General features: G+C 52.2%; 1 protein-coding gene across 41 annotated transcripts in view; it reads right to left on the bottom strand.

The window, feature by feature from the left end:
• Nucleotides 1–20659: 20659 nt before the first annotated feature.
• MAD1L1 (mitotic arrest deficient 1 like 1) overlaps nt 20660–26529 on the bottom strand; it is a 423997-nt gene continuing 418127 nt past the window's right edge. For all 41 annotated transcript variants that reach the window (XM_077995973.1, XM_077995957.1, XM_077995967.1 and 38 more), the window contains one exon: nt 20660–21072. In XM_077995973.1, the coding sequence (XP_077852099.1) occupies nt 20914–21072 (159 nt within the window). In that variant the 3' untranslated portion in view covers nt 20660–20913. The remainder of the gene's footprint in view (nt 21073–26529) is intronic.

The raw sequence follows: 26529 nt of genomic DNA on the forward strand, positions 1-26529 counted from the left end.
TAAAATTAATATGTCTTTAGCCAGACAGAAGGAGGAGGAGGAGGAATAAATTATTGATATCATAAATGAAATGGGGAGCATCATCACAATCCCTACAGACTGCTAATGGATGATTACAAACAAATTCACACTCATAAATTCTACAGCTTAGAAGAATGTATTTCTTGAAAGGACTATATCCCTTTCCTACAAACTACCAAAGCTCACTCAAAAAAAGAAAAAATAAGCTAAATGGTCTTATGTCTATTAATGAAATTAATACTTAAAAACATTGCAAAAATAAAACTCTGGGCCCAGATGGTTTCACTGACAAATTTTACAACATATTTAAGGAAGAAGTAACACCAGTTCTACACAATCTCTTTCCGCAGTAGAAGGGAAGAAGACTTCACATTTGTTTGTGAGGTCAGCATTACCCTGATAGCAAAACCAGACAGACATTACAAGAAAGAAAACTTCAGAAGAAAAACTTTTTAACATAGACCCCCCCCAAAAAAATCCTTTTTTCTTTCTTTCTTTCTTTTTTTTTTTTTTGAGATGGAATTTCGCCCTTTTTGCCCAGGCTGGACTGCAGTGACATGATCTCAGCTCGCTGCAACCTCTGCCTCCTGGGTTCAAGTGATTCTCCTGCTTTAGCCTCCTGAGTAGCTGGGATTACAGGTGTGCACCACCAGGCTTGGCTAATTTTTGTATTTTTAGTAGAGATGGGGTTTCATCATGTTGTCCAGGCTGGTCTTGCACTCCTGACCTTAGGTGATCCACGTACCGTGGCCTCCCAAAGTGCTGGGATTACAGGTGTGAGTCACTGTGCCCGGCACAAAATCCTTTTTTAAAAAGGACAGTATATATAACTAAGTTGGGTTTACTTCAGGAATGAAAGGTTGTTTCCACATTTAAAAATTAATATAATTCACTTTCTCGATAAAGTAGAATCATATGATTACCTCAATAGATGCCAAAAATACACTGAAACAGCACAACTTTTTATAATTAAAACTTTCTGACAATTACAAATAAAACAGAACTTAAGTTGATCAAATATACCAAAATAACTTACAGATAACATCATATCAATAGTGAAATATTGAATGTTTGCTCCCTTTGTAAACAAAATAAAAACACAATCACCACTTTGACATAACATTATGTAGTAGATTGTAGCCAATGCAATAAAGCAGGAAAAATTTTAAAAGGTGATAAAAAATGGATTTGAGGAAGTAAACTGTCTTTATTTGTAGGTACCATGATTGTGAGCATAGTAAATCTAACAAAAAAATCCACAAGCCATTAGCTGGGCGTGGTGCTGCATGCCTGTAATCCCAGCTACTCGGGAGGCTGAAGCAGGAGAATCGCTTGAACCCAGGAGATGGAGGTTGTGGTGAGCCAAGATTGCGCCATTGCACTCCAACCTGGGCAATAAGAGGGCAAAAAAAAAAAAAAAAAAAAAAAGAAAAAGAAAAAAAAAAATCCACAAGCTATTAAATTAATAATTTTAGCAAAATTCACTGGATACAATATACTGAAACTAATATACAAACATCAATTGTATTCCTATAGTTTCAAAAATTAGAAAATAAATAAATTTTTACAATACCTGGGAATCTAATGAAAAATATGTAAGGTCTCTATATTAAAAACTATAAAATGTGGCTGAGAAATTAAAAAGTGCTAAATAAATGAAAAGAGATACTGTGTTCATGAACTGACTCAGTGATATTAAGATGTCAGTTCCCCTCAAATTGATCCGTAGATTCAATGCAACATCAAAATCCTCATGAGTTTTGTTGTGAAAACTTAGAAAGAAATCACCACATACATAGCCCTCTGATCTATGACAAAGGCACCAGTGTAATTCAGAGAGGAAAGGATGATCTTTTCAATTAATGGTTTTAGAGTAACTGGATATTCAGAAGAGGAAGAATGAACCTTGATCTCATGCCATAAGTAAAATTAATTTGAGATTATTAATCAAATATCTAAACAGAAAAGTGAAACCATAAAGCTTCTACCATAAAATATAGAAGAATAGCTTAATCATCTTGGGCTAAACAAAGATGTCTTAAACAATATGCAGAAAATATTAACCATTAAAAAATGACAAAGTAGGGGCTGGGCACAGTGGCTCACACCTGTAATCCCAGCACTTTGGGAGGCCGAGGCAGGTGGATCACCTGAGGTCAGGAGTTTGAGACAAGCCTGACCAACGTGGTGAAACCCATCCCTACTAAAAAAAATAAAATTAGCTGCGTGTTGTGGTACACACCTGTAATCCCAGCTACTTGGGAGGCTGAGGCAGGAGAATTGCTTGAACCTGGGAGGCAGAGTTTGCAGTGACCCAAGATCACATCATTGCACTCCAGCCTGGGCGACAAAGTGAGACTCCATCTCAAAAAAACAAAAAAGGACAGGCTGGGCATGGTGGCTCACACCTGTAATCTCAGCACTTTGGGAGGCCAAGATGAGAGGATCACTTGAGCCCAGGAGTTTGAGACCAGCCTGGGCAACATAGTGAGACCCTCTCTCTACTAAAAATACAAAAATCAGCTGGGCGTGGTCGTGGCACATACCTGTAGTCCCAGCTGGTCAGGAGCCTGAGCTGGGAGGATTGCTTGAGCCCAGGAATTCAAGGTTGCAGTGAGCTTTGACTGTGCCACTGTACATCAGCCTGGGTGATGGTGAGATCCCGTCTCAAAAATAAACCCATGATAAGATACCACCACATACCCATCAGAATGGCTAAAATGAAAAAGGTGAAACATACCAAGGGCTGTGAGGACATGGAGGATCGGCATTCCCAAACACTGCTTATGGGAGTGATGCCAGTCACTAGAAATCTGTTTGGCAGTGTCTGCTAAAGCTGATGTAATGGCCGGGTGTGGTGGCTCACACCTGTCATCCCAGCACTTTGGGAGGCTGAAGTGGGTGGATCACCTGAGGTCAGGAGTTCGAGATCAGCCTGACCAATACGATGAAATTCCATCTCCACTAAAAATACAAAAATTAGCTGGGCATGGGGTGGGCGCCTATAATCCCAGCTATTTGGGAGGCTGAGGCAGGAGAATTGCTTGAACCCGGGAGGCAGAGGTTGTAGTGAGCTGGGATCATGCCACTGTACTCCAGCCTGCGCGACAGAGCAAGAGTCCATCTCAAAAAAATAAAGTTGAGTTGGATGTCCTTTGACCCAGTGGTTCCATTCCTGGGTCCGTATCCCACAGAAGTGCACACCTGTGTTCCCCAGAAGATGTGGACAAGACTGCTCATGGTGACCCATTCTTGATGCCCCAAGTGGAACCCTACCCGTTGGCAGCAGAATGGATAAACTGTGAAATAGTCATGCTGTGGAATCCTGTGCACTAATGACAATGAGTGAAAATAGCCACCCACAGCCACAGCGGCTGAGTGTAACGCAAACAGCATTTGGGCAGAAGCCAGACACAAGTGAAGACACACTGTGTGCGGTTTCATTTCCATGATGTTCACAGCAGGCAAAAGTCATCTCCCCAGTGGGAGGAGTTGCCCTCGTGGGCACAGGTGGTTTTTGCGGCAGGGGGTGGGGGCCCGATAAAGTTTTCTGTTGGGAGTTGAAAAACAAAGATTCACTGAGCTGCACCCTTATATTTGTGTATCTTTATTCTTATTTGTTAACTCCAATAAAAATTCACATGTTAAAAACTCGAGGCCGGATGCGGTGTCTCACGCCTGTAATCCCAGCGCTTTGGGAGGCTGAGCTGGGCGGATCACTTGAGGTCAGGAGTTTGAGACCAGCCTGGCCAACATGGTGAAACCCCATTTCTACTAAAAATACAAAAAATTAATCAAGCATGGTGGCGGGCGCCTGTAATCCCAGCTACTTGGGAGGCTGAGGCAGGAGAATCGCTTGAAACCCGGGAGGTGGAGGTTGCAGTGAGCTGAGATCGTGCCATAGCACTCCAGCCTGGGCAACAAGAGCAAAACTCTGTCTCAAAACAAAACGAAAAAACACTCTTAGGAAAAGAGGAATAGATTGGATTTATTCCAGAGTTCTTATCTGGAAGAGGGATCCAACTATAATTTATGATAGTGAAGCACTTGATGTATTCTCTTTAAAAAAAAAAAGAAAAAAAACACAACATTTCAAGAAGCTAGCAGCCCCTTCGCAGTCCCTCCAAGTCACTGCCCGCCACCCAGGAGTGACCCCGATCCCCTGTGTGTGGAGCTCATTAATTAAGAGAGTTTGGCAGGAAGGCTGGGATAGACGTCGTGACCGAGGAAAAAGAACAAAGGCGCAGACGCTGATCCACGTGTGTGTGGAGGCCTGATTTATGACAGCATGGGCGGTGGAATCAGCTCAGGAAACAGGAGACTGTTTAATAAATGCTGCTGAGACAATTCGTTATTCATGTGGAAAAAATGAAATTGAGTTTCTGTCTCACGTCATAAATAAAAGTCACTTGCTGAAGACAGTGTGGGAGATTATGTTTATGTTCTCACTGTGTTGGGGTTTCTTAAGACACAAGAGCGCCGACCGTAACATAAAAGATTGATAAATTCAACTACATGCACGTCGAGAACTTTGTTTATCAAGAAATGACCTAAAGAGGATAAAAAGTCACAGGGTGCAAGGAGATCTCTTCCACGCGTATAGCAGCAAAGGGTGGGTATCCAAGTATGAAAGGAATTCCACAACATCGGTAAGAAAGAGACCCAAGCCCACAGAAAAATGAGTAACAGACAGGAATGACCATTTCGCAACAGAAGAAATATGAATGGCAAATACTCCTATGAGAAGATATCTAGCTTTCTTGGTATTCAAGAACATGCATGTTCAAGTTGCTATTTTGTACCCAGTAGACTGGAAAAACTTGGAAAGTCTGTATTCAAGAACATGCATGTTCAAGTTGCCATTTTGTACCCAGTACAAACTGGAAAAACTTGGAAAGTCTTGTAGTGCAAAGTGTTGGTGACAAGATGCGGCAAGATCTTGCACCTTGGCTGGGCGCAGTGGCTCACGCCTATAATCCCAGCTGTTTGGGAGGCCATGGCTGGAGAATTGCTTGAGGTCAGGAGTTTGAGACCAGCCTGGGCAACACAGTGAGACCCCACCTCTTAAAAAAAAAATTAGCCAGATGTGGTGGTATGTGCCTGTCATCCCAGCTACTTGGGAGGTTGAGGCAGGAGAATTGTTTGAGCACAGAAGTTCAAGGCTGCAGTGAGCTATGATGGTGCCACTGCACTCCAGCTTGGGCAACAGAACAAGACCCTGTCTCTAAAATTTAAAAAATAAAAAGATCTTGCATCTTGTTGGTGGAAAGGTAAATTTGTCTCAGCACTTTGGAAAATAATTGGGCTTTAGCTTGTAAAGCTGAACATTTACAGGTGCAATGCCCCAGAAGTTCTACTCTGAGTTAAATCCTAAATAAACTTTTCTACATGAACTCAAGGAGAGAGGTAATGGGATGTTCACACCACACTGTTTCTAGTAGCAAAAAGTTGGAAACAGACCAAACATCCGTTTGATGGATAAATACATTTTTGGTATACTCATACTATGGAATTTTATACCGTGGTGAAATCAACAACAATCCAAGAATAATATGAATAAATCTTAGAACATTGAGTGAGAAAAAGTTCAGTTGCAGGCCAGGTGCGGTGGCTCACACCTGTAATCCCGGCACTTTGGGAGGCTGAGGTTGGCAAATCATGAGGTCAGGAGTTCGAGACCAGCCTGGCTAACATGGTGAAACCCCATCTCTACTAAAAGTACAAAAATTAGCCAGACATGATGGCGGGTGCCTGTAACCGCAGCTACTCAGGAGGCTGAGGCAAGAGAATCACTTGAACCCAGGAGGCAGAGGTTGCAGTGAGCTGAGATCATGCCATTGCACTCCACCCTGTGCAACACAGCAAGACTCTGTCTCAAAAAAAATTATTCATGTTTTATTCAGCTTCATAAATAGGCTCACAAAATCATTCCAGCTTGGTTCTGTGTAAACCGTTTAAGCTTCTGCAGCCATTTCCTGCCTCCAAGGGGTACATCTGTCCTGCCCGCGCCTTTCGGTTTCCTCAAAACCCTGCCTCATCCCCTGTCTCTCATTTCGCCACGTTTTCCTTGCACAGACGGCATCTTTCAGCAGCAGTTTTCTCAGTCACTTAAAGTTTTTCCGATCACTCATTCCTAAACTAGAAATGGGGCTTCAGGAGCCCCTTGGTGGCTTGAACAAAGAGACAACGGCCAGTGGCTGGTGGGGGGACAGCCCAGGAGAATGACTTGTTTTGTGACATCTGAGGCCTCTCTGGAGTCCCTGGCTAGGGGTGGAGATGGTGCTCACGAGCAGAGAAATTCAGCATCTGGCTGACTCCAGGTCACACTGGGCCAGCAGCCTGCAAGAGAGACCCAGCTTCACGCCCTCAACATGGGACAAACTCTAAGAGTTAAAGAAAGAAGAAAGAAACATGAAAAGCAGCTCAACAGTCAGAGACAGGTTTATTTTGCAGGAATAAACCAGAGTGGGGCTTCTGGCCGATTTTGGTCAGGAGTGTTCTCTCTCTCTTTTTTTTTTTTTTGAGATGGACTCTTGCTCTGTTAACCAGGCTGGAGTGCAGTGGCACAATCTCAGCTTGCTGCAACGTCCGCCCCCCAGGTTCAAGCGATTCTTCTGCCTCAGCCCTGCGAGTAGCTGGGACTACATGTGCGTGCCACCATGCCTGGCTACTTTTTTTATTATTAGTAGAGATGGGGTTTCACCGTGTTGGCCAGGCTGATCTTGAACTCCTGACCTCATGATCTGCCCGCCTTGGCCTCCCAAAGTGCTGGGACTACAGGCATGAGCCACTGTGCCCACTCACAAGCGCTCTCTCTTACAGACTAAGAGTATATATAGGTTTTAGGGTGAGGGGGCTTATCACAGGTTTGGAATGTTTCTGTGTGGGAAGTTTTATGGTGGGGTTGGAATGTCTCTGGGCAGAGGGGAGGTTATCTTGGGGCTGACTTCTTTCTGGCTGGAGGGGGGTTATCTCAGGGCTGGCATATCTCTGGTTGGGGAGGGGTTTGGAATGTTTCTGGTCGGAGATGTTATTTGTGGTTTATTGTCATGCTGACCTTAGCCATTAGGCGGATGACCTTTGGATGTAGGCAGCTTTTGATCAAAGTGAACTTTAGAATGGTGGTATTTGTCCAAGATGGCAAAGCTCCTGCTCTGTCACAAACTGTTACTGGACAAGGGTCCTGATCCAGACCCCAAGAGGGATATTCTTTGACCTCACACAAGAATTCAGGGTGAGTCCATAGCATAACGTGAAAGCAAGTTTATTAGCAAAGTCAAGAAACAAAAGGTAACCACTCCATAGGCAGAGCTGCCAGGGGCTGCTGGCTGGCTATTTTTATGGTAATTTATTGATCATATGCAAAACAAGGGGTAGATTATTCATGAGCTTTCTAGGAAAGGGGGCAGAGAGTTCTCGGAACTGAGGGTTCCTCTCCTTTTTAGACCATAGAGGGGAACTTCCAGGTGTTGGCATGGCATCTGTAAACTGTCATGGCACTGGTGGGAGTGTCTCTTGGCATGCCACTGTATTATAATTAGAGCATAATGAGCATTGAGGATGACCAGAGGTCACGTTCATCACCATCTTGGTTTTGGTGGGCTTTGGCCAGCTTCTTTGCCACGTCCTGTTTTATCAGCGGGGTCTTTGTGACCTGTGTCTTGGGACCTCCTATGCTATCCTGTGACTAAGAAGACTCAGCCTCCTGGACTGCAGGTCTCAGCCCCATTTTTCCCAGCCCCTGTTCGAGATGGAGTTGCTCTGGCTAGAAGGCCTCTGACAAAAAAGCCTCCTCGTGTCTCTGTTCCGGAATCTTTCATCTCCAAGAGGCTCCTGTGTATGTGGAGACGCCCTCCCACCTGTCTCTGCTTCGTCTCCTGATCAGTTCACTCACCTTACAAACCTCCTAAGTCTATGTCCCTAAATATTTAAACACAATTGCACAATTAATGAATCCCAATTAAAAAAATTAACCAATAAAGTTTCCCAGGTATTTAGGTATTGATTATAGACTTTAATCAAATTCTTCTAAATATTAAAATCACTAGCTACATTTATCACATTTGTTTAAATTACTTCAAACACTGACCATTAGGTCAAACCCATGTGCTATGGACCAAATTGTGCGCCCTCCAAATTCACGTTGCAGCTGCAGCCCCGGTGTGACCGTGCTTGGAGATAAGGCCTTAAGGAGGTGATTAAGGTTGAATGAAGTCTTAATTGTGCAACCCTGATCTGATAAGACTGTGGCCTTATAAGGAGAAGAGAGCTCTTTCTTCTCTCTCCCTCTCTGCCTCTCCCCCTTCCCTCCCTCCCAGCCATGGGAAAAGACACCACCCACAAGCCAGAAAGAGGCCTCCCCAGGAACTGAACCAGCCCGCACCTTGATCTTAGCCTTCCAGCCTCCAGGACTGAGAGAAATGGATTTCTGTTGTTTACAAGTGGCCTGGTCTATGAGATGTTGTTGTGGCAGCCTGGGTGGACATGCACACCACAAGTTATTCCCAGGAATTAAAAGCATAGTGTTGGCTGGGAGCGGTGGCTCATACCTGTAATCCCAGCACTTTGGGAGGCCATGGCGGGTGGATCACGAGGTCAGGAGTTTGAGACCAGCCTGGCCAACATGGTACAACCCTGTCTCTACTAAAAATACAAAAATAAGCTGGGTATGGTGGTGGGTACCTGTAATCCCAGCTACACAGGAGGCTGAGGTACGAGAATTGCTTGAACCTGGGGGGCAGAGGTTGCAGTGAGCCAAGATTGCGCCACTACACTGCACACTGGGCGAAAGAGCGAGATCCTGTCTTGGAAAAAAAAAAAAAGCCCAGTGTCAGAGGGTGGGAGGGTTTTGGGGGACGATGGAGTGGTGGGTTCACAACTACATGTTTCTGTTCTTGAGACAGAGTCTTGCTCTGTCGCCCAGGCTGGAGTGCAGTGGTGCAATTTTGGCTCACTGCAACCTCTAGCTTCTGGGTTCAAGCCATTCTCCTGCCTCAGCCTCCCAAGTAGCTGGGATAGCAGGCATGTGCCACCTCACCCAGCTAATTTATTTATTTTTAATTTTTATTGTTTTTGAGACAGAGTTTCATTCCATCAGCCAGGCTGGAGTGCAGTGGCGCGATCTCAGCTCACTGCAAGCTCCGCCTCCTGGATTCACACCATTCTCCTGCCTCAGCCTCTAGCTGGGACTACAGGTGCCCGCCAACACACCTGGCTAATTTTTTGTATTTTTTGTAGAGACGGGGTTTCACTGTGTTAGCCAGGATGGTCTCGATCTCCTGACCTCGTGATCCGCCTGCCTCGGCCTCCCAAAGTGCTGGAATTACAGGCGTGAGCCACCGCGCCCGGCCGCTTTTTCTTTAAACTACAAACTCCATCTTCTTCCCGTGTACGTTTCTCCCGCTCTCAGCGACCTCCGCTGTATGGCTGTGTTGCTGGTCTCCCCGACCCTCAGTTTCCCATCTGCAACCTGGGGGCCCATTCCGGGAATGAACTGGACAAAGCAACACAGCTGAAGCCTCCAAGCCTCCTCCCACTCCCCGGTGATCTCCCGGGAGGCTCCTGTAAGGCACGGGCCGGAGGTTGGCGGGCTCATGGCTTATAGGTGACTGCTGAGAAATAATCGTAACGAAAGGGAAAAACTGAATTTCCTGACAGAAAGCGGCGATCAGATATTTAAGGCACTCAGTGGGGCTCTCGGCGGCCGTTGAAACTGCACTTCCGGAGGGATGTAATGGTGTGGAAAGAGCATCGTCTTCTAATTTTTAGTGAAAACAGAAATAACACAAAACAGCATATGCAGTATGTCCAAATTCCCTGAAAACATTATTTGTGTCTTCATAGATATGGTATGTATTGTCTGTAGAAATGTGTACATATTGAGATATTTATCTGTGTAGACATAAATATATGTATAAATACATGTGCACAGGCTAGGTGTGCTGGCTCACTCCTGGAATTTCAGCACTTCGGGAGGCCGAGACCAGAGGATCACCTGAGGTCAGGAGTTTGAGACCAGCCTGGGCAATATGGCCAAACCCCATCTCTACCAAAAATACAAAAAATTAGCCAGACGTGGTGGTGGGTGCCTGTGTTCCCAGCTATTCCGGGAGGCTGAGGTGGGAGGATCGCTTGAGCCTGGGAGGTGGAGGTTTCAGTGAGCTGTGATCACACCACTGCCCTCCAGCCTGGGCAATAGAGTGAGATCCTGTCTCAAAAAAAAAAAAAATGTGTGGGCCAGGTGCGGTGGTTCACACCTGTAATCCCAGCACTTTGGGAGGCCGAGGTGGGCAGATCATGAGGTCGGGAGTTTGAGACCAGCCTGATCGACATGGTGAAATCCCGTCTCTACTAAAAACAACAACAAAAAAATAGCTGGGTATGGTAGTGGGCACCTGTAATCCCAGCTACTCAGGAGGCTGAGGCAGGAGAATCACTTGAACCCGGGAGGCGGAGGTTGCAGTGAGTCGGGATCATGCCACTGCACTCCAGCCTGGGTGACAGAGCGAGACTCCATCTCAAAAAAAAAAACAAAAAAAAACCAGTGTATATATTTATACATTTCTATGTGTATATATTTAAATCTGTAGTACATATTTCTCTGTAGACATATATAGACATACATATATACATATACGTATATATACACATATATATTTCTATGTGTATTGTCAAAAAACAGTATTTCAACGACTTGGATTTAATGATGGGAGTGGCTCCTGTTAGCGATTCCTGAACGTGGCAGCTCCATCTGTGGAACTGAGCAGAAGGCACGGGCTTCACAGACAGAAAAGACCAGGGCAGTGCAGACAATGAACGAAAACCCGATGGGTCATCTCCGAGTCCCTTTCCTTAGAGGGCTGAAGCGGAGGGGACTTTGGTGTCGGGCTGGCTCAGGTGGACGGAACCCTCACCACTGGTTGCTATGATCTCCTGTTTTTGGGGGAACTGGCCCACTTCTAAGTTCAGTCGGATGATGGGCCCCAGGACCCGTGCTTCCACTCTGGTCCACTCCGCCGGGGCCCAGTGCAGGAGCTCAGTTCAGAACAGCGACCTCCGTAAACGTCATTGAACAATATGTCAGTCATATGTGTACGTCTGTGGGTGTTAGGGTTCTCTAGAGAGACAGAACTAATGGAATATATATACATATACAGGGGAGTTTATTAAGTATTAATTCACACAATCACAAGGTCCCACAGTAGGCCCTCTGCAGGCTGAGGAGCAGGGAGAGCCAGTTCAAGTTCCAGAACTGAAGAACTTGGAGTCTGATGTTCGAGGGCAGGAAGCACCCAGCACGGGAGAAAGATGGAGGCTGGGAGGCCAGGCCAGCCTCTCTTTTCACATTTTTCTGCCTGCTTTATCCTCGCTGTGCTGACAGCTGGTTAGATGGTGCCCACCCAGATTGAGGATGGGTCTGCGTTTCCCAGCCACCCACTCAAATGTTGATCTCCTTTGGCAGCACCTCACAGACTCTCCCAGGGTCGATACTCTGCACCCTTCCATCAAGTGGATTGTGTGAACCATCACACCGTGTGTGTATACTGCATCTGTAACTACACGTGTAAACGTCTCGGCTCTTCAACTCCAGGCATGTGTGTGGTGTAACTCTGTGTGTAACATGCTCCACGTTACACTCTGCACATATGCTGTAACTACACAGGTACACGTGCCTCATGTATATTGCTGGGTGTGTCCATCCGTGTCTAAAGTACATGTGTATATAGTGTATGTCATGTGCATGTATGTTGTGCCTACAGCTCTGTGCATACATATTATCTATATGATATGGTGCACACGTCTGTCACTGCCTGTCTATATGACACGGCACACACGTCTGTCACTGCCTGTCTATATGACACGGCACACACGTCTGTCACTGCCTGTATGACACGGTGCACACACGTCTGTCACTGCCTGTCTGTATGACATGGCGCACACATGTCTGTCACTGCTTGACATGGCACACACGTCTGTTACTGCCTCTGTGACACGGCACACACACTTCTGTCACTGCCTGTCTGTATGACACGGCACACACGTCTGTAACTGCTTGTCTATATGACAGGACACACACATTTGTCACTGCCTGTCTATATGACACAACACATGTCTGTCACTGCCTGTCTATATGACACAGTGTACATGTCTAACTGCTTGTCTAGGTAACACAGTGCACACATGTCTAGCTGCCTGTCTATATGACATGGCACACACATGACATCTGTAACTGCTTGTCTATGTGACATGGCACACACGTCTGTAACTGTTTTCCACATGACGCACACATGATATCTGTAGCTGCTTGTTTATATGACACGGTGCACACGTGATGTCTGTAGCTGCCCATGTCCACATGTTGCATGCACAGTTCTGAATGTTTCTGTCCCGTGTCTACAGACATGTGTTACATGTATAACTCCCGTATTTGTACCTAGAGCCCACTTGGACGTGAGCTGTAAGGCTGCCAAGACGCCCTCTTCCTGGGGATTCTGGGGTGTTGGGTGAGGGCACCACACTCGTCCTCACACCACACATTGTGAAAAAGGTGGCCAGGGCCCCGGACCGTGCCAGGGCTCTGAGCAGCTGTGGGGTGGCCCTCATGGGGTCATGCAGGGCTGCGTTGGAGGGTGCTCCCACCTGCAGAGTGCCCACCAGGTCTGTACATGAGACCCTGCCTGGGGACATACATGTGAGAGCTGCAGGTTCCGGGGGCTGATTCTGCATGTGTGTGCGTGTGCGTGCAGACAACACAGGTATGTGTGCACACTCACAAATGTGCACACATGCACACTCACAACACTGCACACGCACACTCAACACACGTGCACACATGCACACGTGCACACATCCACAAGTGCACACATGTACACTCACATGTGCACATATGCACACATGCACAACCACAACACACGTACACATGTGTGCACACCCACAACATACATGTGCACACGCACAGACACTATCACACAACATGTACATGGAGGAGGGGCGGGAAGATAAGAGTCTCCAGAGGCATTGCTGAGTGGGGGTGTTTAAGTGACTTCTTGTTTTTGTTTTTTTTTTTTTTTTTGAGACAGAGTCTCGCTCTGTCGCCCAGGCTGGAGTACAGTGGCCGGATCTCAGCTCACTGCAAGCTCCGCCTCCCGGGTTTATGCCATTCTCCTGCCTCAGCCTCCCAAGTAGCTGGGACTACAGGTGCCTGCCACCTCGCCCGGCTAGTTTTTTGTATTTTTTAGTAGAGATGGGGTTTCACCGTGTTAGCCAGGATGGTCTCGATCTCCTGACCTCGTGATCCGCCCGTCTTGGCCTCCCAAAGTGCTGGGATTACAGGCTTGAGCCACCGCGCCCGGACGACTTCTTATTTTTTCGAGATGGTGTCTCGCTCTGTGGCCCAGGCTGGAGTGCAATGGTGCGATCTCGGCTCACTTCAATCTCCACCTCCCAGGTTCAAGCCATTCTCCTGCCTCAGCCTCCCGAGTAGCTGGGATTGCAGGCGCGCACCATGGTGGCTCCCTAATTTTGTATTTTTAGTTGAGATGGGGTTTCTCCATGTTGACCGGGCTGGTCTCGAGCTCCCTACCTCAGGTGATCCGCCGGCCTCAGCCTCCCAAAGTGCTGGGATTACAGGCGTGAGCCACCGTGCCCGGACTTAAGTGACTTGCATTTTTTTCTTGAGACTTTCCCACGTGTTCTAGATATGTTAAAGTGACTATGAATGTTATAAAAAACCAAAATTCTAGTGTATGTTTGTTTTTAAAGTAAAAACCCCTGAAGCTATTGTGTCGCAGGGCTGCTGTGGGGCTGCGGTGAAGGCCCTGGGTCTGGTGCCCACTCAGCCATACTGGGCTGGGGGAGGCTCCCTGCTGGGATGGGGGCCCCCAGGAACGGGCAGCAGGCGCAGCACCTCTAGCTGTCCGCCCGAGGCTACGTTTACCACCGGGCCCCAGGGCCTTCCCCTCTTCGGCCAGCTCAGAAGGGGTTAAAATGCTTCACCAATGCAAATAGATTTAATTAATCCTTTCATCAGCTGCAAATATACCTTCTGAACCCTATTAAAAACATGAATATGCAAATATAGACCTTTTTGAATTCTCATTTTCGAGGACTTGGTGTTGGGTTTGATTAGTGAATTCCGTTAACAGCCTGTAAACCTGCTGCAAAATTTAATTTCCATTTTAAATTAAAAAAAAAAGCATGAAGGCGGTGGGTAATTGGGTTAATTATAGTGTTATGCTGAAGAGGCCACATACTGTGCCCTGGGGTGTCCCCCTACCCGGGCTGGGTGCTGGGCCAGGTGACACCCCCCGCAGGTTCTGTGGTCCGTCCGTTTTCCAGATTCGAAGACTGAGGCCCGGGGAGGGGAGGACCCTTGCCCATGACCGTCCCGCAGGCTGGGCTGAGCCAGCATTGAACTGAGGCCGCCTGATGTCCCGGCCGGGGTGCGCCCGGCTGCCCAGCCCCCAGGTCCATCTGGGAAGAGGTGCTTGGAGGAAGCTGAGGGACCTTGAGCTCCAGGTCCCCTGTCCTTGGTGGGCACCGCTCACTGCTCACCTCTGTCCCTCTGCCCAGGAGGGAGCCAGGCCTGGCTCTGCCACCACCTCCACCTGTGCCCAGGGACACCAGAGCTGGGACAGCCACTTCCCTTGTTCTCTGGTTCCAGTTTTCTCATTAGTCAAGTAGGGACACAGCACGCCATCAGCTGTCACCACACAGCATGGATTCACCGGCGTACGGCCGTGCACTGGTGTGAGCCGTGACAGGCGCCAGCTTCCTCAGCAAACGTGACAAGGCCCCCTCCTTTCCCCACGGGGGTGACACGCCAGAGCCAGGAGTGCCTGGGGTGGCTGGACCCAACCGAGAAGGACAAGTGGGAAATCCAGTGGGATCCCCGAGACCAAGGCCGACTGGGGAAGGTCCCATTCACTGTCCATATTGATTACACGTCGAAACGATGCCATTTAGGATATATTGGGTTAAAGAAGGTGTATTTAATAACACTAATTTCACTGGCTTCTGCTTACTATTTAATGTGGCTACTAAAAAATGTCAAGTTACATATGCGGTTCGCATGGCGTCTCTCTTAGTGCCGTTCTGTGGGTGGGGACACTAAACTGTCTAAAACATTCCTGCATCTACTGAAACAGACGTGCAGTACGTGTCTATCATAAATAAACTATGCATTGAACAAAATGCCAGGTAGTGAGGAATGCCGGAAGAAAGGATAGAGCTGGCTCAGGAGATGAGCAGAAGGGAGGCCTCACTCGTGGGTGAGGATGAGTTGGGCAGCTCTGGCTGCTGTAACCAAAGCCCAGAAGATGACCCACCAGGGTGGCCTCCGCCACGGCAGTTCTTTCTCGAGGTTCTGGGGGCCCAGGTCCAAGATCAGGGCATCAGTCGGCAGGTCCTATTTCCCCGGAGCCTCTCCCTGTGGTTCTCAGAGGTGTGGTTCCCACCTCTGCTTGCTGGGATCTGGGACTCAGTGTTGTGTTTTGCTTTGGTTCAGAACTATGGAAGTTGTGGAAAATGCTGTCAATTTTACTTTAAGACGAGAACCTGGTGTTTCTGTGCGTCACCATTTTCAATAAAACTTCTTGAGGGTGTTGGCAGCAACAGCAAAACCCAGTGAAGTACATCGGTAGACGTTTCTGTGGAAAATTTCCAAGACGTATTGTCAAGTGAGAAAAATCAAGCTGTGGAACAATACGTAGGGATTTTAAAACCACACAGGCCCCCCAGGGAAGCAAAACCGTGTGTTTTCGTGTGTCCATATGGCAGGTGTGCATATCCACCCACAGGCGGGAGAGTCTGGGATGGGAGCCAGAAGGGGACTTCTCCTTTTCACTCTACGTTCCTCCTGTATTGTTGGAGGGATCTGTGTTTTGTTTTAGTGTTAAAAATGCATTGGAATTGTGCAGTTAAAGAAAACGTAAAACAAAATGAGACTGCCAGGCTGAGCCAGCTGATGTCTGGACTGGGCTCCTAGCGCCTCCTTGCTGGGCCTCTCTCACTGTGCGACTTTGGACAGGGAACTCCTCGTCTCTGGGCTGGAAGCAGGAATTTAAGCATTCTGGTGAAGCCGCCTGTCCTCAGGGTGCAAGCATGCATGCACACAGGTGCATACATATGCAACCATGTGCACACATGGCTATGCACCAACACACATGCAGTCGTGTGTACACACATGTACAATGCACACGTGGCCCACACCAGTACACACGTGCACAGTCATGCTTGCACACAGGTGCACATATACACCTATGTGCACACGACATGCACCAATACACGTGCAGTCACACATGCACACGTCACATGCACACACATGCTCATGTACACAAACCATACAGGGATACATGCACATACACATGCCTCTATGTACACATGTGCACACAGGGCTACACACCAATATACATGTGCAATTATGCACACACATGGCACATGTACACGCATGCTCACGTGCACACACAAACCAAGCCTGGGTACATGCACTGCACATGCCTGTATGTACACATGTGTACATGGGTCGTGTGTCCAGGCGTGGCAGTGGTGCATACCCACACCTCTGCATGTACATGCCTGCAAACACACTCCGGTATGTATGGCCTGAGGTTCTGAGTCCCTGGACCTCTGAGTCTCCCTCCAATGCTGTCTCTGGATGAAGGTCCCGGCCCTCACCGGCCCCGGTGTCCTGGCGACATTTTAACAGGAGGGCAATGGGCCAAGTTTACTTCAGACGCTGGGGCCTGGAGGGGCAGCTGAATTTGCAGTCGAGAGAGCAGGGTTTGAGTCCACACCCAACACAGACTGGCAGAAGGCGTTGGTGGGCCAGCCCCTGTCTTTCTGCACTGAGGTCTCCTCTCCTGACAAGACCAGACTTGCAGGATCATTATGGGATGGGGATGGGCATTGCCAATTGGCAAGTTCCAAGCCGACGAGAGCCTCCGTGTGTACGAGCTGCCCGAGAGATTTGTTAAAGGTGGATTCTCACAATTGTTCCAGGCGGGACCTGAGGACCTGCCTTTCTCAGGCACTTCCAGGGACCCCACTCTGAGAAGTGAGAGGCTGCACAAAACCCAGGGATTTCTCCAGAACTTTCGCGAGGTGTCTGCGGGAAGGAGAGAGACAGAGACTCACCTTGCAAGGGTCTTGTGCTGGCTGCCCCATGCCAGGCACAGTGGGAGGGAGGGAGGGAGGTTGGTCCCTCGGAGGCCCCGGCAGGTGGCACTGTCCTTCCCAGCCTGCCGGGAAGTTGGAAGGAGCCCTGGGGCCCCCCAAATCCTGTTACATCCTGGCAATTACAGTTTATTGCTGCGGCACTAATCCCTTAAAATTAGTCATTAGCGGCTTAAGAACCATTTAGCGTTGGGTGCCCACTAAGGAACTGGGGGAAGCGGGGAATCTGCCAGAACCAGAACTTTCTCTGGCCTGGCGGCCAGGGCTGGGCGGGGCCCGGGGCCCGGCGGTGCCTCCCGGGGTCCTCACGCGCTGTTTCTTTCCCATTCCACTGGCAGACGCGTGAAGAGGATTTGACAAACTCGTGGGGAAGGTTTATTAAATCAGCCCGCGAGGGAGATGTGTTATCAGAGACCTCTGCTCTCTCCAGCCCACCCAGACACGTCCCTCGGGGGTGTGAGGGCTGCGCCCCACCCCTGCCTCTTCCCCGGAAAGGAGAATCCCACAATCTGAGTAGAGCCGGAGCTGCTGCATCTCAGCGCTGGCTGGGGGCCCAGCCTGTTGTAGACCCTCCCGGGGAGCCGGCAGGGGAGGGGCCAGCCCCAGGCTCCCCCCGAAAGGAAGGTGCTTTGGAGACCCCTGGCTGTGGAGGGGGAAGGGGAGACCAAGGCAGAAAGGAGCCACGGGTCCGGATGCGGACGTGAGGTTGCACTGGGGACAGGGTGGTTGTCTGTGGCCCTTTAGCTGCCAAGCCTGTCCCGACTGCCACGGAAGCCGGGGTGGAAGGCAGGTGTGGGCAGTGGCCCGGCCTGCAGCAACCAGAAGGTTCAGCAGCCTCAGATCTCGGGAAGGTGACACAAGGACTTGGGGACAGTGGGTGGAGTCCTGTGGCCACGGGGTCTGTGGCTGTGGGATCCCCTGGTGCGGTGTTTCTGGCGTGGGTGGAGTCCGTGGCCAGTGCTCCTTGGCCACCAGGTTTGGCATCGGTGATGGCAGAGTCGGCGGTCCCAGGGTCCCGGAGCTGTGGGGTGTGTGTCCACCAGGGGAGTCAGTGCCAGAGCCACCTGAGGCTGAGCCACCTCTCCACCCTCCCGTTTTCTCAGCCTCTGCCCCAAATCCTCCCGATAAATTCCATTCCTACCTGGGCTGGCTGGAGTTTAGCTCTGGCCTTGCCATCAAGACCACCACCTTTGGGGGGGCTCCTGCCTGGACCTGGACCTGGCTGTCACCCACCAGGGACCACTCCTCCTGCTGCCCCCGGGGCAGAGGCTGCGGGCTTCTGTTCTGCCTGAGGGCCCAGCCCTCTGTCCTCCCCCAGGACAGCCCCTGACCTCCAGCCTCTGGGCCCACCCTATCCCCGCTTCCCACCTGTTGGGGTCCCACCCGCCTTCAGGGCCCAGTCAGACCCCATCTCCTAAATTGCCTTGACAAGAACCGACCCCTGCCCCTCTGTGTTCACAGCCAGGGTGGTGCTGGCTCCCTGGTCCTAAAGCCCCAGCTCCATGAGTGTGTCGGGGGGGCCGTCACCGGGGCTGCTGGCAGTGAAAGGGTGGGTGGGAACAGGCACCTCGGCGCTCGGGCTGTGGCGTGGCAGGAATGGTGATGGGGAAAGCAGGGTGGTGGGGGCTGGGGTGCCAGGACCCTGGGATTGGCCTGGGGAGTATTGGCGGAGGACAGCCCAAAGGCTAGACCAGGGCCCTTGTTCTGATCATCTGTGGCCATGGGAGCAGCATCTTGCGTGGGCCCCGGTGTGCTCAGCTGAGACGTGGGGCCGCGGCAGCCCCAGGGCTGCGATGGGGCCGGGCAGTCTGGGGCTCCCGGTTTCAGTGTGAGAGCCAGTGGCTGCCCAGCTCTGGCGGGGCCATGTCTGTCTGAGGCACATGTGTGTCCAGGGGCCGAGCCAGGGCAGAACAGCCTTTGCCTGACATGGAAACGCCTCACTTCTCCTCTTGTCTGCACAGCCTGCGTCCCGCACAAAGCCTCGTGCAGCTGAACCCCACGGGCCTCCGAGGACCCCTCCGTCAAACCCTTTGTGCCCACGAACAGAAGCCAACACTGAACGGTGACGTTGGGGGGTTGGGAGAGGACATGCAGGAGGAATCAGGGGCTTCCTGTATCAAGGCTGCAGGGCACACCCATCTCTCCCAGTGGGCCACTTAGAGGACAGTCCCCCCAACTTTCCCCGAGACCTGGAGGAAAAGGGCTTTCATAAAGGGTTTGCTGAGCCTGGTGGAGTGCTCTAACTGTGGGTGGGGGGTGCCGGGAGTGGGGTCTGTGGAGGCTGGTGGAGTGTTCTAATGGTGGGCGGGGGGTGCCGGGAGTGGGGTCTGTGGAGGCTGGTGGAGTGTTCTAATGGTGGGCGGGGGGTGCCGGGAGTGGGGTCTGTGGAGGCTGGTGGAGTGTTCTAATGGTGGGCGGGGGGTGCCGGGAGTGGGGTCTGTGGAGCTGGTGGAGTGTTCTAATGGTGGGCGGGGGGTGCCGGGAGTGGGGTCTGTGGAGCTGGTGGAGTGTTCTAATGGTGGGCGGGGGGTGCCGGGAGTGGGGTCTGTGGAGCTGGTGGAGTGTTCTAATGGTGGGTGGGGGGTGCTGCGAGTGGGGTCTGTGGAGCTGGTGGAGTGTTCTAATGGTGGGTGGGGGGTGCTGCGAGTGGGGTCTGTGGAGGCTGGTGGAGTGTTCTAATGGTGGGTGGGGGGTGCTGCGAGTGGAAAGTAGGGGGTGAGGCGGGGATGGCAGAGCTGGAGCTGCCTCGCCCTGGAGGAGTCTGGGTGGAGGCGGCAGCCCTGGGCATGGCCCTGGCCCCCAGTTCGCAGGCAGGAGGCAGGGGCCACCCTCCCCGGTCCTTCCTCCCCTGGCCCCTGCCTCAGGTCTCCCTCGTCTCAGCAGCGGCGTCTCTGCAGCGAGGCCGTTCCCCTGGCTGCACCGGCTCCCCTCTGCTGTGCTCAGACAGGGGCACCTGTACCTCTAAGGCCGGGGCTGCTGAGCCGAGTGGAGGGGACTCGCTCTCCAGCCTCGAGGGCCAGGTGCTCCATCTGCCCTGTGGGGTGGAGTCACCGCACGCCCCTGGCTTTGGTGCTGCCAGCCGGGTCCAGGCCCTCCCTTGGCCCTGGAGTGACGGGCACAGAGGGCAGTCTCCCCTCGATGCGCCCTTATCTGTGAAGACAGTCCCCCCAACCCCTGTGCCTCCGTCCGGGTTCCATCAGCAAAGGGAAGCCCCGGAGCTGGGGCCTGGCCTTGAGGCAGAGCTGGAAGCTGCTAAGTGGAGGGGCCTCAGCCCATGGTGGTGGGGAGGGCACCCCGGCCACCCTTGGTCCCAGCTGCCACCTGTGTGCTGGGTGTGCATTCCCTGAGTGGAGATGCCTGACCCCCACAACGCTGGGCTATGGCTGGTGGTGTGCTGACAGAGGTCCTTCCGCTCCTCCCTCCCACCCTGCTAGGGCTGGGCCACAGACACACAGGGTGGGTGGACTGTCTGGGGGAGAAGACTTTATTTCACAAGGTGAGGAACCTGGGCTGGCAGCCGACGCCCGCACACCAGGCTCCAGGACACACAGTGTCTGCACGTGGGGAGGGTGCTGGCCGCCCCAGCAGAAGTCTGACGTAGGTCTCGGCGTGTCTGTCAGTCATACCGCTGCTGCGGGGCTGGAGAGGCAGGACGTGCACCCAGCCTATGGCTGGCGGGGCAGGGGACCCGCAGGTCCGGCTGAGCGGAGCGGCTGCAGGCTAGGCCACGGTCTGGCGGCTGAAGAGCTCGAGGGTGAGCGAGCTGAGGAAGGCGGGGATGCTGTCCTGGCGTCGCAGGTGTACCTCGATGAGCTCGCCCACGGTGTGCGAGAACTCCGTCTCCAGCAGCTGCATCTTGGAGCCCGAGGGGCTGGTGGCCTGTGGGGCAGGTAAGAGACAGGACAGCGGTCAGCCTGGCAGGCCTCTCTCCCTCTCCCCTCCCTCCCTACACAGCCCCTCCAGCCATGGGGGCTTCCCTTGGCCTGAGGACCTGGACAGGGGTAGATGTGTCCTTAACCCTGCCAGGCCTTATTCCAGGTCACCTAAAGGGACTGAATTAACCCAGGGCAGGGTCTCTGTCGTCTACACTGTCATGTGCACAGGCAGCTGGGGGTCCCAGGCATTGCGGGGTGTGCCCACCCAAGGCGCTGCTGCCTCGCCCTTTCCTCCTCCGCCTGGGGGGCTCCAGCACCTGTCTACGCACCTGTGACTGGCCCCAGTGCCACTCTCCACTGAGGCTGGAAGACCCCACGCCCTGGGCAAGTCCCGCAATGCCTTCCAGACTGCCTGGGGCCCCACAACCTAGGTTTCCCCACTTGTGAGGGGCTGCTGGGGCCAGGCGGGGTTGGCTCTGTGGGTTCTGCAGCCCAGAGGGCAGCCTCCTGTAACTGGAGAACGGGCAAGGAGGAGATGGCCTGGTGACCAGGAGCTTCCAGACAGCACGGCAGGTGCCAGGGGACACAGGGCAGGACCTACAGGGTTCAGGTCACGCAGCAGGTCTGAGTGAGCTGCTGTGCCACCATCCTGGGCTGTGGGGAGTGGACAGAGGCCCTTCTGAGCAGGGACTCGGTCATCTCTCTCCCTCCCCAGCTGCCCCCGAGAGCCAGCCCCACCCCAGTCGGCACAGGGCAGAGGGCTCTGGCATGGACCCACTTCCCACTCTGGAGACCACAGCAGAGATGCCGCAGGTGGGAGGGGACACACCTGTGACACACACACTCCCAAATACGGGGAGACCCCTGCTTCCCAAGCCAGGGTGCTCGGTCTCCAGACAGCTCTCACCAGGAACGACTTCTTGCTGATGCCCAAATCTGCCCAGGTGCCTGCTGGCTGGTTCTGCCCCAGTGGGCACCCAGGCCCCGACTGTCCACAGGGCTGGCAGGTGTCCCACACAGCCCCAGGTCAGGCAGGACACAAACTCAGCCCACCAGAAAGCTCTCTCTCAAACCACGTCCCTGAAAAGTCCCGAACCCAGAATATGCCCGAACTCCCACAACTCCACCATAAAGAGGACAGGGTCCAACTAAGGGGCCCTTGAACATCTTTCCAGAGAAGAGCCACACACGGCCAACGAGCTCATGCCAGGATGCCGGGCACCGGGGAAATGTGAACCGCACTGAGCGAGACACGGACCCGCCTCACGCCGACGGCCACAGAGAGCAAACAGCACAAGCTGCTGGGTGGAGGGGAATCCGACCCTCCGCGTGGCTGGTGGAGGCGTGTGTGGGGCGGCCCCTGCAAACAGCTGGCGGCTCCTCAAAGAGCTGAACGCAGAGTCCATGGGCCCAGCACGTGCCCGCGTGCCCAGCCAGGGAGTCTGAGCGCTGATGTCCCCGGCAACACGATCCCATCCCTAACAGATGGGAAGTGGAACCAGCCCTCAACCGTCGGAGAGAGAAAACCGGGTTTACCCGTCAACACTGCTTCATACAGCTGAACTCTGAGACATGCTGCCACGTGGGTAAACCCCCAAAACATGCCCAGCCAGACACAAAGACGAGTCGGCACAACTCCACGCCTAGGGGATGTCCTGGAGGGGCACATCGGGGCTCAGGGCCGGTGGAAAGGCGCCACGGTTAGACTGTGGTAGCGGCTGCACACTGGATGTGCCGGGAAGAACGGAACGGTAGACTTGAGGGTGAAGCCGCATGTGTGTGCATCAGAGCTCAGGAAACTCTTGTAAAGCACTCCTCTGGCAGGCAGCCCTCTGGGAACCCTCCCCAGGAGCCACAGGGTGGCCTGGCTGCACCCAGCTTCGTCCTGGCAGCTCCCTGTCCACCGGGACCTGAGCTGGGCCCGGCCCTGATGGTGGCGCCGCCCCCCGCTCCACCTTGCTGCCTGGCCTGTTCCTGTACCTCCTGTTTCTCAGGAGCCGTCCCCCGCCCTCCCCCTGTTCCTGCTGCCTTAATACATTTGGCCTTGTCATAGTTCAACACAAACCATTTTTAAACAAAAACAAGAGAAACCACTCTGACCTTTTACTGAGAAAATCCTTTCATTTCTGCCTTCTGCTCTTGATTCTGAATTTCTCCCCCTAAATGTCAGAGGTGCTGATTCTCCTGCAGCTGCCGGGCAGGGGTGGGAGGCAGTGTGGGAAAAAGTCTCCTTAGCCGGCACCTTCGCCCTCCTCCCAACCCGGGGCTGGCAACCTGGCTGGGCCTGCAGCACTGAGGTACAGACTCCGGCCAGGCTGGACCAAAGAACAGCTGTTCTCCAGGCACCCACCTTCCCTGGCCCTCAGAGGCTGGCAGGCTTTGGGAGCCTGGCCATTCTTTTCTAAAAATATATATATTTTTTAGAGACAAGTCTCATTGTCATCCAGGCTGGAGTGCAGTGGCATGATCATGGTTCACTGCAGCCTCGAACTCCTGGGCTCAAGTGACCCCCCCCCCCTCAGCCTCCTGAGCAGCTGGAATTAAAGGCATGTGCCATCACACCTGGCTAATTTTAAAATTTTTTTTTTAGAGACAGACTTCAGCTTTGTTGCCCAGGCTTGTCTCAAACTCCTGTCTTGATGTGAGCCTCCTGCCTCAGTTTCCCACGAGGTGAGGATTACAGGCATGAGCTCTGATCATTCTTTATTTGAAACAGGTGCACCCTGCCAGTGTCAGCGAGACAGCTGCTCCCAATGGTAGGCCGGGTCGCCCACCCACGGCTCCTACAGCACCTCCTCTCTGCTGGCCTCAAGTGGCTCTGGAAGAATGATGCCCTAAGATTCCGTACTGCCCTCCAGGTTAGGGCGGGGGTGGACGGGGACAGGCAGGAGTGACCAGTACTACTCTCCTAGCTCAAGCCCCACACAAAGGCAGACCCAGTGTTTGCAAAACACCAGCCCCCCGCGAACAAGTCAAACCGCCCTGCAGCCCACCTCTGACTCCGTTTCCCCCAGCGTACCCGGCCGCATTGGGAGGGGCCGTCCCACTGACTCCATTTTCCCCAGCGTACCTGGTCTGCATTGGGAGGGGCCACCCCACTGACTCTGTTTCCCCCAGTGTACCCGGTCTGCACTGGGAGGGGCCGCCCCACCTCTGACTCCGTTTCCCCCAGCGTACCCGGTCTGCACTGGGAGGGGCTGCCTCAATGACTCTGTTTCCCCCAGTGTACCCGGTCTGCACTGGGAGGGGCCGCCCCAACTCTGACTCCGTTTCCCCCAGCGTACCCGGTCTGCATTGGGAGAGGCCGCCCCACCTCTGACTCCGTTTCCCCCAGCGTACCTGGTCTGCATTGGGAGAGGCCGCCTCACTGACTCTGTTTCCCCCAGTGTACCCGGTCTGCACTGGGAGGGGCCGCCCCACCTCTGACTCTGTTTCCCCCAGTGTACCCGGCTGCATTGGGAGGGGCCGCCTCAGTCTGACACCCTCAGCGGCACTCTGGCATTAGCAGGACCTGCTGAATGAGTGGCACCCGGCCCATCCATCTCTGCTCAGCCCTCTGCCATGTTCAAATATCACACAGTCCCCAGGTACCTCGTAAATCACTGTAATCAGGGGCTGCTCACTTAAAATTAGAGCGCAATTTTTTAAAAAGCAAATTGCCAGTGAGACACGTTGGCTGTGGCTGGAAATATTTATGGGGCGGCCTGCTTGCTGGCTGTGGCTTCCTCTCCCTTCTGTCTGGCCGGCCCGAGCTGCCACCTGTCTAGTCGGCACATACAGCGGCCGTGTGGCTGGCGGGTGCCCTGGGGGAGACTGAGACACTCACTCTTAATGAAGACACTCTCAGTGTCCATTGTGGCCACTGCACTCCAGCCCAGACCCTGACTGGCCTGGCCTGGGGCTCACCTGCCCCTCTGGAAGCAGAGCGGGCCTGCCCTGGAGGGTCGGGGGCCTCTGCAGCTTGTCTGTGGAACACGTGGGCCGGGAAGTGCATGCCCGGCCTCCATTCCAGCTCTGCCATGTGAGCAGGTCTCTGTGCAGTGCTCATACAGTGACCGGGGCTGCGGGGCCTTACTAAGCGCTGGTCCTACCATCCCCTGAGCTGAGCCCCGTGGTGTCCCAGGGGGCACAGACAACAGACACGGAGTGAGGGAGGAGTGCGGGCTGACGAGGCACTTGGAGAGCAGAGACAGCGCCTCTCTCCACACACCACCAACCGCAGGATGTGGTGGGGCTCGGAGGCCAAGGGGGAGGTGTGCAGGATTCCTGTCGAGAGCAAGACTCCCTGCGGCTGAGGGTCCAAGAGCAACTCCATGAACAGGGAAACTCGAGGGGAGGAAGCTAGAGACGGAATGAAAGAAGCCCTGAGTCCTGGCTCAAACAAGCAAAGCTGAAATAATGCATTAAAATGAGAAAACATGCAGGAAATGGAAACGATGCTACTTTGAGATACTGGGAAGTTATGTGAATCCTGTTCATCTGTGGGGTGGCATGAAGAGGTGGAGGCCACACCAGTGGACATCAAAACCAGAAACCAGTCAGCGAAAACAGGAAAACTGGGTAAGTGCCTGGAAATTAAACAGCACACTTCGAAGTAATCCACGACTCAAATGGGATGCCTCGAAGGAAATAAAAAAGAACAGAATGGAAACAAGAATACAGCATAATAAAATTTGCCGGATGCACCCAAGGCAGTGCTTAGAGGGAAACTGACAGCACTCAATGCCTCTATCAGAAAAGAAGAAAGATCTCAAATCAATTCTCTAAATTCCTACTTTAAGAAACGAAGGCCAAAACAAGCCTGAAGCAGGAGAAGGAAATAAAAGTAGGAATGAACGGGAAAACAAAAGACAGTTCTTAAAACCAAAAACTGGTTCTTTAAAAAATAGCAATAAGGCCGGCCAGGAGCAGGGGCTTATGCCTGTAATCTTTGCACTTTGGGAGGCCAAGGTGAGAGGATTGCTTGAGCCCTGGAGTTGGAGAACAGCCTGGACAACACAGTGAGATCCCATCTCTACAATCAATCAGCCAGGTGTGGTGGCATGCACCTGTAGCCCCAGCTATTCGGGATCACTTGGGCCTAGGAGTTTGAGGCTGTAGTGAGCTGTGATCACACCACTGCACTCCAGCCTGGGCAACAGAGTGAGACCCTGTCTCAAAATTTTTTTAAAAAGACCAACAACAGTAACATTGATAAACCCCTAGCAAAACTGCCAAAGATTAAAAAGAGGAGTGAAATGACCAATATCAGAAATGAAATGGAAGTATTATAATAGATCCAGAAGCTATTAAAATAACAATAAAAAATATGACAACGAAATTTGATGCTCATAAAGAACTGGACGGATTCCTGGAGAACCACAGACTACCAAAACGTGCCAAGATAAAATAGACAGCCTCGGTAGTCCTATAACCATTAAATAAATCAAGTTTGTTGTAATTAAAATGCTACTCAGAATCT

This window comes from Macaca mulatta, chromosome 3, assembly GCF_049350105.2.
Source record: "Macaca mulatta isolate MMU2019108-1 chromosome 3, T2T-MMU8v2.0, whole genome shotgun sequence".
NCBI classification, from domain to species: Eukaryota; Metazoa; Chordata; class Mammalia; order Primates; family Cercopithecidae; genus Macaca; species Macaca mulatta.